The 12,682-nt window shown below is 25.4% G+C and overlaps 1 protein-coding gene across 4 annotated transcripts in view; it reads left to right on the plus strand.

The window, feature by feature from the left end:
- Positions 1–12,682, plus strand: part of LOC145184141 (uncharacterized) — a 48,405-nt gene that overhangs the window by 30,975 nt on the left and 4,748 nt on the right. For 3 of the 4 annotated variants that reach the window (XM_090076540.1, XM_090076538.1, XM_090076539.1), the window contains 2 exons: positions 1,943–3,280; positions 9,615–9,647. In XM_090076540.1, coding sequence (XP_089932666.1) covers positions 1,943–3,280; positions 9,615–9,647 — 1,371 coding nt within the window. Of the gene's footprint in view, positions 1–1,942; positions 3,281–6,509; positions 9,459–9,614; positions 9,648–12,682 lie in introns of those variants that run through there. The other variant, XM_090076541.1, reaches the window with a different exon arrangement.

Genomic DNA, 12,682 nt, shown 5'->3' on the forward strand with positions numbered 1-12,682 from the left:
TCAATTAGTTTTTACACATTTACAAAAGCCAATACACAATACACATTTTTGAAAAAAACAACTCAGAATTGGATGAATTAATAGCTTTTTAGTAATAAAAGATAGTTTTGAAATTTAGCCAGTAATGAGAAAAACAAAAATGCTAATTTCTCTGACGTATGGTAATTGTTGATTTTAAAATCACTTGTTATGATATCCTATGGGTATGTACTACCATCCCCCCAAAGGTTTTTTTTTGGGTGTTTTTGTTGATGACTCTCCCCAAAATTTTGTAATTAGAGAGATTTTTTTTTCATTTTTCATTTCAAATTCAAATAATTCAAATACAACTTAAAATTTTTTTAATCAGAACAATAATTTTTTAAAAAATGAAAGAAATTCTTTAAAAAAATTTTTTTTTTTAATTTAAAAGTTATATTAAATACTAAAAAAAAAATTGCAAACATAAGTACTGAAATATAGTTTAAAAAAAAAAAAGGCAAGGAGAATTTCAAATTTAAGTATCAACTTCAAAATAAAAAAAAATTAAGATAAAAAAAATCAAAATTAGTATCTAGTAAAACTTCCTTTTCTTCAAATACATTCATCCATTCGATTCATCCTACTATCAACCAAGTTATGAACAATAATTTGAGGAAACTTAAGCAATCATCTGAAAATTTTAAAATTTACATATTTTTTCAACAAAGCATAACTTAATCTTAGAATTATCAGCTTAAACATTCATTTTTCTTCTTCTTCGTTTTCTTCTTCTTCTTCTTATTGTTATTATTATTATTATTTTTATTATTATTATTATTTTTATTGTTATTAATATTGTTATTATTATTATTTATTATTATTTTTATTATATTATTATTATTAATATTGTTATTATTATTATTATTATTATTATTATTATTATTATTAATATTATTTTTATTATTATTATTATTGTTATTATTATTATTATTGTTATTATTATTATTATTATTGTTATTATTATTATTATTATTATTATTATTATTATTATTATTATTATTATTATTATTATTATTATTATTATTATTATTATTGTTATTATTGTTGTTGTTGTTGTTGTTGTTGTTGTTGTTGTTGTTGTTGTTGTTGTTATTATTATTATTATTATTATTATTATTATTATTATTAATGTCACACAATTTATGTAAGTAGTTTTAAAAAAAATTTTTTTAATTTAACAAGTTTTAAAAGTTTAATAATAAACAATAATTAGTATGTAATAAACATTTAACAATGAAATATACCAGAAAAAAATTCAACACTTAAAAAGTAATAGAATTTTATCTAATAATAATAACAATAATAACAATAATTTTTATTATTATTATTATTATTATTATTATTATTATTATTATTATTATTATTATTATTATTATTATTATTATTATTATTATTATTATTATTATTATTATTATTATTATTATTATTATTATTATTATTATTATAACACTGCAAAAGCCAAGCTTTTTATAAAAGAAGTTTTTATATTGTTTTAAATTTGGAATGGTTATTGTAAAACTTAAATCTCTCATTGATTGTTATAACTTTGCTTGTATACCTTTTACTTAAAAGAATAAAGGTAGTGTAAGATTAAGATAAAAATGAAAGTTGAACAAATAAAAATAAGTGTAGTATATGATAAAATACAAAATATAAAATGCTAGCAATTATATAAAATCCACCTCAGTTATTCTCAGTTATTTGTTAAAATAAATGTGTATTAGGAATCCATTTTAAACTATCTTTGGATTTTCAACATATACATAAAATCATAAATTAATTTTTATTTTTACAATTTTTTGAATTCTGAAAAAGAGATTAGTTTATTATTTTATATTTATGTTGAAACAAAATTTATTAAAATCAAAATGAAAATGTTTCTTTAAAAATGTAAAGTAAAATTCTTTTTTTGTTCTTTCAGAAATGTGTAAAGCACTGAAAAAGTTTTATCTTAAAACATATGGAAAAATGGATGAAATTGTGCACTTAGTAAAAACTCCTGCTAAAGTTGAACTTTTAAATAAGTTCATTGAATTGACTGTAGTTGATGCAGATGAAGTGGAAAAAGACACTGTGAGTATTGCTGAGCGAGAATTATTTCTTAAGAGACAAATGATCTATAAGCCAATCGAGTTTGATGAAGTATTTTCAAAAGAACTATCTTTACTCTTGATATCTGGTATTGCTGGAATTGGAAAAACTTGTTTGCTCAGAAAGTGCTTACTTGACTGGGCTAATGGTAAATTATGGAAAAATGTGGATTTTGTGGTTTATCTTGAATGTAGAAAGTTAAATCAACATCAAAATATCAGTAACATAAATGATCTGTTAAAAGTCTTCTATAAAGATCTTTTTCAAGAGTTCAATGTTTGTGAACGTTTTTCCATTTTGTTTGTGGTGGATGGGTTGGATGAGTTTGCTCACATTGATGAATTGATAAAGAGTAATCCACTTAATCCAAGCAAACAACCTATTGTTAATTTGTTAAAAGAAGCATTGAATACTCAAAAACACAAATGTGTTGTTGCTGGAAGAGTTGGAGCTATATCACTATATAAATATAAAGTTAGAGAATGTACAGACAAGTTAACCATTCAGATAATGGGTTTAAATGATGAGGGAGTTAATAAGTATATTGAAAATTATGACGACAAAAAAGAAGCAATTAAAAGGGTTCTTAAAGAGTCTTTCTATGCTAAAGCCATGGCATCTGTTCCATTTTATTTATCAGTAATGTGTGCAGTTATTGCTGCAAGTGGTTCTTATTCCTTCAACACTATGACTGAGTTGTATTGCTCTATTTTCTTATACTTTTTTCAAAAACACATTTCTAAAACTGATGAAACAGTTTATAGTATGATGCAAAGTGAGAGTAATAAGCAACATGTTTTAAGAATTTGTAAAGTTGCTTGGGAGTTGTTCAATCAAGGTAAAATTATTTTCTCCCAAGAGGAAATGAAAGGTATTGTCAATGACTTTGATGAAGTTGAAAATGAACTTTTGGGTTTCATTGAAAGAGTTGAATCACAACTTGGTTATCAATATCAGTTTGCTCACCTCACTTTAATGGAGTTTTGTGCTTCGGTTCATGCACACGTTTATTTGAGTACTGAAGAGATTATGAGTAATGATAAGTTGAGCAGTTGTTTGCCTATGATCTGTGGACTAGCAAATGAAAACAAAAAATCTTTAATGAGATTTCTTCCTAATTTGAAGAACTCAAATGAAGAAAGGAATTTATTCCTTAATGCTGTACTTGGTAAGTTCTAATTAAAATTTTAAAGAAAAATTACACTTTGTTTTAGTTTTCATCATTTGTTTATTATGTTTATAATGAGTTCTATCAATTTGTTTCCCTTAAATTTTCTTTAATTATAGAGAATTTTTGTTTTATTTAGTGCTGTTTTTAAAAATAATTTTTTTAATTCTTTTTTTGAGTAAGAAGTAGAATGATTAAGCAGTCAGTAATTTCCATTGAAATGCACCTCACAGTTGGATATTAAAAAGCCTTGTTTTTTCATAAAAAATTAGCTCGTTACTTGAGCTATATTTTATAATTCGTTTAATATCCTTTTTAATTTTGATATAACAAGAAATATTACAAGTTTTTTGGAGGTTATCATATTCTTTTTTTTTCTTGCATATATTTCTTGTATTGATATGAATAACACATCAAAGATTTCTATATATGTGAGATTTCTTGTATATATTTCTTGTATTGATATTATAAGAAATCTCACATGTTAAAAAGTTTTTGTTTAATTTGTGCATTTATTTATGAATATTCAAGTTAATGAATTTTTTAATATTACTTTTAAATATGTTGACTGACATTGTTAAGTTAAAAATATTAATCAACTGAGAAAAAATAACAACAAAGCCGCATTGTTTTAAAGGAGGATGACTTATTCAATATTTAAAAGATGTTTCTCATGCAATATAAAATAAGCATAGGAGAAAATGTATTTAAAACTTTTAAAGTTGTATATATTTTATTAGTGTATATTTTTGTTTTCATGCAAACAGGGTCTTAATATAATCAGTATTTGAGATTCAAAGAAATTGAGTTGTGAAATTTTGTAGAACAAAAGTTTGATTTAAATATCTAAAAAGTTTTAATCTTAAATTTATGTTTAATGTAAATTTTTCAAATACTTTTATCTCTCTGCAGCTCAATATTTCTGGAAGAACCTCCCAAACATTTTTTATGTGGCTTTTAAAAGCATGAAGTAGCTCTAGAGAGCTGACTTCATGCTTTGATTGAACCAATGAATTTAATCTGTTGCAACCTTTAGTTAAGAATTATTAAGCTTTTAATAAACATTTTAAATGTTTAATGAAGTATTTTAAATGGCAATTGAAAATACTATTTTAAAAAGTTTTTTTTATACAATTTTGCTATTTAATTAAGTGTCTAACTAACCTTTCTTCAAACGAATTAAACAATTTTTTTAGTTTAAAAATTGCAGCGTTATTAAAATAACACACCTGTTGTTTATTTCAAAGTTCATTTAGTCAAAACAATGGAACAAAGTTGGAACAAAGTTGAACATAAAAACAAAAACAAAAATAGAAATATTATATGAAAATTATAAATAATGTCATATTACCATTTTTCTTCTCTCTTTACTTGTATTTTGTGAGTAAAGAAATGTAATATCTGTATCTAGATTTATATAACAGATATTACACACCATTATTACACACCAAACTAATTATGTTTATGTTATTACCTTCAATTTAATTTTATTATTTTTAATTTTTTTTTCTTCACTTTAACAAAGTTATTGTTTTTGATTTCAAAGACAAAATAAATTACGTTTTGAACTGCAAAAGATGTTTTGACATCACTTACTGCTCAAAAGATTTTTTTTTTCAATATGTTAAGTTCTGCAAAATAAATGACAAGGTTCTTAACTTCAAGTATTTTGTTATATTTAGTATTTTTCAATTTTATTATTCAATAAAATTCTTTTACTGCATGGTAAAAAATCGTTTCTTCCATGTTACATTTACGTTAATTAAAGTTATCTTGAAAATAATACAATCGATGTCATCTCAATTTATTTGTTTGAAGTTATTAAAAATACTTTTAAGCCTTTTTTATTATTAAACTTCAATTTGCAATCTGTTTTTAAAAATGTTTTTAGAAGAAAAACTTTTGAGATTTAGTTTAACAGTTAAAAACATGATAAAAGAAAAATTTTTAGAAAAATAATCTTTTAGTTTTGCAGTGTAATATAAGGTAAATATCATGCAATCAATGACTCTGTCACAGAGAAAATGTAAAAATGTTTATTTTGATATTCTTATATCGTTAACATCTTTTTTCATAGAGTTGTATTTTCATAGAGTTGTTTCACTCTCACTTTCACTCTCACATAGAGTTGTATAAAGTAAGAGTGTAAATTTATTTCACTCTCACTTTATACAAACTTTAAAAATTAAAATAAAAAGAATAAGCTTAAATATTTTTTAGTGTTAATTTACAAAATTTAAATAATTTATCCTCCTTTAAAATAACAATTCTCTAGATATTTAAGATAAACTAATTCACTTGGTAATAAGACATTTTAAAAAAAGTATATTGACCAGCATTTGCAATAAATGCTCCTTAAAAAAAATTTCAGACATGGACATAACATATATGTCTGTTAATTATATTTATATGCATATAACATTTTAAAAATGAAAGTTATCTGTTTTTTGCTTCTAGATTATTAAATATATGTCAAAATGATTAAAGTAATAAAAAATATTAATTCTTAGAAATAGATTAATGTAAGCTTTTAAACGGTAAGCAGAGTTTAATGGTAGTTTTAATGTTTTTAACCATAAAAAACTTAACACCAATATTTGACTTAATTACACTACCAGAACATTTTATTTTATCATTGACAAACACCAATTTTGACTTTTCAAGATTACAAGACCATAACATAATTAAAGTTTGGAAAAAAATATGGATTCCTCATCACTAGGGAATATTGATTGCTTATGCCAAAAAATATCAGTTTACAAATTTCACTTTTTAAATTTTGCTGAGCCACAGGATAAACTATTTAAATTTATTTCCCCTTCCTTTTTTTGTTTCGTTTCTAACAGAACTGTTAAAATTGAAACAAAACTCCATATAAAAAACATGGGACAAAACTCTTTTGAAGAAAGTTTCAATAGTTGAAAGGAAATAGTGAAGGTTTTTATGGCATGAGTCTTTTTGGTTTGTTTTACGAAGAAAATGACGCTCATTACTTTCAGAATATTGTAAAGAATCAGTATTTTACTAACTGTAGTGTAAATGATGTTATCATCAGCTGCGTTTGTTATCTAGTTCGATGGATTGTTTTGTAAATTTCTATTTGTTAGCTTCGTTTTATGATGAACTTTTAGTTTTAACATATTTTCTATTTTCTGAGCTTTTCTTAGATTTTAGAAAATCAACTTAGAAATAACTATTTCTTTAAAAATAAATCCTTCCATTTTTTTAGTGACTTACTTTTGGATAATTGAAAACCCACATGGAATTAAAAAACAAAAGAAACATTGCATTTCCTTTTAATCAAAAGTTGTACCCTCCTAACCCTGTTGTTGATCAAACTGAAACATAAGGCTGTGGCCCAGCATTTTCCTACCCATCAAAATTTATATTAGCGTGCAAAAATTTATAAACAAGTTTTTTCATTATAACTTTTTGACTGAAATTGATGTATGAAATTTTGTTTTAGAAAAAACTTATTTAATTAAATTTTTGCGAGTTGTTTATAACAAATCTTATAAAAAGCCAGAAGGAAATGAAATATCAGGTAAAAAAGCAACCTGGTAACAGCGCAATAAATGTAGCGGACTAAAACAGTATGCACCCTTGGATAAATGACTCATTCAATTACAACTTATTTGTATATCAAAAAACTCTATTCTATATGTACTTACTTGGTTTATACTCTATTGTCAACACAATCCCCCTCATAAAACGTTTAGGCCTTTAAAACCTGAAAAAGTGTATTTTTTTTAAAAAAAGAGAAATTGATAAAATCGTATGAAATTGATGTAAAACAGGCTATTATGCTATATTTTATATTAATGGTATTGAGGTAAAGCACACCCAGTGGATCTAAGTAGCTCAGTAAATACTGACTTGCATGCTTTACTCGTTTTTTTTTAAAGGAGCATTTGCAACTAACTCTCCTTTAAAAAAATTTTCAGACATGAACATAACATATACAGTGAGAACAGAATTTAATTGTACAAAGTAATTTTTCAATAAAGTTAACATCTTTGAATAAAATACTATATCAAGCAGTAATTATAAAGAACTTTTTTTTTCTCTAATTATTTGTTTGGCAAAAAACCTTCAAAAAAATTATAAAGTTTGTCTTTATGCTTTTGAATTACCTGGTTAAGAATTCGAAACAAAAAGAAGGGGATAAAAACACTTGGACATAAAATAATTGTACAAGAAAAACTTTATAGGTTAAAGCTAAGAAAAAATACCAGTCTATTAAAATAACTGAGAAACAGTTTCAAGTTTTTGTATTTTATTAATATACTTTAATATTTAGTTAGTCCTCCTTTTGCTTTAATTACATTTAACAAGCGTTTCGGCATCGATTCTACCAGACATTTGATTTGATTATTGTCAATATTAGACCATGATTTAACAGCTTTCTTTAAATCTACTTTTTTCGTAAATGCTCTATTACCTATTTTTTTATCTAATAAAGTCCATAAATGCTCTATTGGATTCAAATCTGGGCTCTGCGAAGGCCATTCTAAAACATTTATGCCATTTTCATCAAAAAAAGTTTTAGTTTTTTTAGCAGTATGTTTTGGATCATTGTCTTGTTAAAACAAAAAACTGTTTCCCAACCTAAGACTTTTAGCAGAAGATTTTAAATTTCGTTTCAATATATTGTTATACAAATCAGCATTCATTGTTTCATCAATAAATTCCAGTTTACCAACACCATTCCATGCCATACAACCCCATAACATTACACTTCCACCACCATGTTTAATTGTTCCTCTTGTGCAACTCAAATTAAATGCTTCACCCCTCTTTCGCCAAACTCTCTGTGCACCATCAGATTTTTTTAAATTAAACTTGGACTCATCAGACCAAAGTACTTTTTTCCAAAATGATGCTGGCATTAAATAATACTTTTTTGCAAAATTCATTCTTCTCTTCATATGATTTTTTGTTAAAAACGGTTTTTTCCGAGCTATACATCCACTAAACCCTGCTTTATGAATGCGATTTCTAATTGATGTTAGTGAAATTGTGTTTCCTGTTAAACTTTTTAGATGATTTGCTATATTTTTTGCACTTTCAAACCGATTTTTTTAAATCATTCTTAAAATTTCTCCATCTCGTGAGGTTGTCTTCAGCTTTCGCCCTCGTCCAGTTCGACTTTCAAACGTTTCATATTGTTTGTATTTATTTACAATGGCTCCAACTGCTGTAAATGGTATTTTTGTAAGTTGTTCAACTTTTCTATAAGTATTTCCTTGTTTAACCAAGTCTACAACAAGTTTTCGTTGAGTAGTATTTAAATACTTACCTTTGGGTGCCATAATGTTCGATGAACAGAGTTTTTAATGACCTTTATTTATCAAAAATGTTAATAATTGTTGAAAATAATGTTCTAGAAATATAAATTCAATAAAAAAATTGATATTTTATAAATTAAAAAAGCCATAAACATTCATAACAAATAATAAAACAGTTTTGTACAAATAATTGTTGTGTATGCAAATTGATTCGTCTGTAAGTAAAAAATCAAAATTTGTATAGCAAACACATTTTCTTATATTTTTACTGATTAATTATAAATAAGAAATAGCCATAATAAATTTAAAAAGAATTGGTTCAGTTATTTTCATTATTAATCAAGATTAAAGCAAGTTTTAGCAAAATAAAATGCAAAAATTACTTTGTACAATTAAATTCTGTTCTCACTGTATATCTGTTAATTATATTTATATGCATATCATTTTAAAAATGAAAGGTATCTGTTTTTTTGCTTCTAGATATAATATATGTCAAAAAGAGTAAAATAATAAAAAAGTCAATTTTTAATAATAGATTAATGTAAGCGTTAAACAGTATGCAGAGTTTAAGGGTAGTTTTATTGTTTTTGATCATAATAAGTTTAACATAAATATTTGACTTTTATTACGCTACCAGAACATTCTATTTTTTTTTTTATCATAAAAAAACACCAATTTTGACTTTTCAAGATTACAAGACCATAAGATTATTAAAAGATGGGAAAAAAAATGTGGGCCCCTTATTATGAGTATTGCTATGTGCATGATGTATAGTATTATTCCTTATTGATCTTAATTTAGAAAAAGACTTATAAAAGCGTTTCAGAGGCAGAAGGCGTTTTAAAGATTTGTAGTTTCTTTGCAATTTTTTTTGTTTTTTACCGTAACAAAAACACGAACTTTGACTTTTCAACATGGTTACAAGACAACAACATAATTAAAACACTGGGAATTTAAATTTGTTTCCCCTTCCTTTTTTGTTCATTTCTAATTAAATAAGTTTTTTCTAAAATAAAATTTCATACATCGTGCTTTTTTGTTTTTAGATTTGGTGCCAAAAAGAATTTTTTCAAGTAGTGGTAAGAATTGTTATTTTAATTTGTTTAGGGAAGCTTTTACGTGATCAATGCTTTGAAAATGTGATTGCTTTATTTTTAAAGAATATTTCATCGGTTCGTTCACGTGCCACAAATTTAAAAAAAAGTTGATGAATTTGACTACTTTTCTTTTTTCATTTACAAAAGACCATTGAGCATTTCTAGCTAAAAATGCTCTTTTTTTTTATAAAAACACGGGAAGAAATTCTTTAGAAGAAAGTTTCAATAGCTGAGAGGAAATAGTAAAGATTTTTATGACATGAGTTTTTTCGGTCTGTTTTGCTAAGAAAATGACTCTCACGACTTTCAGTATATTATAGAGATTCAGTATTTTACTAATTGTAGTGTAAATGATGTTATTATCAGTTGCGTTTGTTATGTGGTTAGATGGATTGTTTTATCGGTTTAATTTGTTAGCCTCGTTTTTATGATAAACTTTAGTTTTAACATATTTTCTATTTTGTTAGTTTTTGTTTACAGTGTCAGTTTTATTACTTTGTTAAATTTCTAGAAAATAGTTATTATTTATCAATTTGTTAGTTTTCAATTGGTTAGCAATGTGTATAAGACAATTGTTTATGTTTATATTGAAAAAAATTAATTTTCCTTGCAAATTTGAAACCGTAAACATTAATTGTAGTATTGCTTGTGTGGTTTGACTTGAAATGATTTAATTTTATGCTTTCATTGATCCGTTGAAATTCTTTGTGAAAAATAGTTTTCAATGTGATAAAAGCCCATCAGCAGAATTTTGAAAAATAGAATCATTTACACTTGTGTTTTACTTTACTAGCCTTCGAAAATCGACTTCGTTCGGCCTTATCATTATATCAACTCTAGAGGGCGACAAATCCAAATAACCTGTTATTCAATTTTTATGTAAACTCTTTTGTCTAATCAATTCTCTCCCTCACTAGAATACCCCTTCCCCACCCACTCTATACTCACTTTTAAAGCTTTACGGATATGTCACTTTTTAGTATATTAGAAGAGAAGGAAAAGAATCTATTTCTTTAAAAATAAATCCTTCCATTTTTTTAGGGAATAACTTTTCGATAATTTAAAACCCACATAAAATTAAAAATCAAGAGAAACATTGCAGCCCCTTTTAATCAAAGTTGCACCCTCCTAACCCTGTTCTTGATTAAACTGAAACATTCTATCCTCCCCTAAGACATGAAGCTGTTGGCCAGCAGTTTCCTACCCATCAAGGTTTACAGTAGAGTGCAAAAGTTGATAATTAGCTAAATTTTTCAAGTTTTTTTGTCATAACTTTTTGACTTTTGATTGAAGGTGAATGAAATTTTTAACAATTGCTCTTGTAATGTGATCGTATAATTTACTCAAAAGAATGATAACTTGTAATGGAAGGTAGAAATTCAAATTTTATTGAAAACGTAACCGTGCAAAAGTTTATAAACAGTTCCATGATCATTAAGAAAATCAAAACTTCATTAAGAAAAATGTATTTATAATAAAATTAATTTACTGGAGATAATATTTAACTTAAGTTGAATTAAAAAAAAAAAATGAGAAAGTCTAAGGAATTGTCACGAAAAAAGAAAAATTTAATAATTTGCGCTGTAGAGAAGAAGATTCTTATAAGCAAATTTCTGAGCTTTGAAATGTGGCTAAATCAACAAATAATGTGCCAGTTAAGAGATATAGAGAACAAAAGACATTTGAAAAAAATGATGGCTATGGAACTTTTTTATTATATTGATCTAAATTTAAAAATGAAAAGCCTCACTTTAAAATTTCACTTGAAAATAAAATGTTTTATCTGCATTCTGTACATTTTGAGTTTTTGGTTAACAGAAGCAAACTCTTGTTTACCAAAAAGGTCGCTCTTATAACTTTAGATAGAGAGGTAAGAATTGAGTTTTGAATTTTTTATTATAAAGCAAATATTTCTCGGTTTTAACAAAATTGAATACAAGTATTTTTATTTGTTTGAAATTAAAAAAAAGTACAAATGCTTCAATCACGTTCTTATATTCAAAAATTGTAATGAGAAGCGCTAAATATTCTCAGGTGAACTGAGAATATATAAAGCGTACCGTGACAAATAGAGGGAAGAGAAAGATTGCAGACTGTCGTTCTACAATCCACGTTCGAGTTTTCAATTACAACTGAACCCTCACTCTGGATGAGTTTTCAAACAACTCTGTAAGCATTTTTTAAACTGGAACAAAGCGAATATATGAAGTTACAAACTTATTGATGAGTATCACTAAAGTGACTGCCGCACTTCAAGACTCTGATCCTCAGCACTTTTGAGTTCATCTTGTTTTGTTGAACGAAAGCAAATGCTAAGTATGAGTTTTTGCTCTGAGAAGATGTTTGGCTGATGTTGACCTGCTGACATTGACTTTATAAAGTTATAAAAACAAATTGTGTTCGTAAAATCGCAGCTATAAACAAGCACTAAGAGCTATTACAACCGTAACAACACTTTAAGTTAAGCATATATTGTTGACATTTAATCGCTGCATTCACCTTGGCTTTAAGCTCGAAATGTATTAGCTACGAATATGGTTCGATTTTGAACATTGCAAACCGAAAGCACCATTTTAAAAAAATATAGGGTAGATTAGGGTAATTTGAGCACCTTGGAAATATGAGCATACCTAAAGATTTCGTAGATGTAAGCATTGAAGTTAAAGTTGCTTTGTATTTTTTGAATCGACTTTATATGGTGATAACAGGAATCAGTGAAATTAGCGTAAATTTATAAGCAGTAATTAGCGGGTATTATTTAACTAAAACGCTGTTAAATTTTTTGCATTTTTAAAATAATATCGTCACGCATTAATGTATCTGTGGCGCGAAATTTTGGTGCAAAAATATGGAAAATAATTTTTTTATAAAGAAAAATATATTAGCCAAAAATCTATTCCGTTTTTGTTTGAAAAACAATGCATAGAAACATTTAGTTTTTACTTTAACTTAAAGATGCCATTTTTGTGTAATATGAGCATGCTCAAATTGCCCCATGTTTTTCATTGCAATTACCA

Source organism: Hydra viridissima, unplaced genomic scaffold (assembly GCF_058129835.1).
Source record: "Hydra viridissima isolate aposymbiotic clone 2 unplaced genomic scaffold, HvirCarnegie_v1 scaffold_1, whole genome shotgun sequence".
Classification (NCBI taxonomy): Eukaryota; Metazoa; Cnidaria; class Hydrozoa; order Anthoathecata; family Hydridae; genus Hydra; species Hydra viridissima.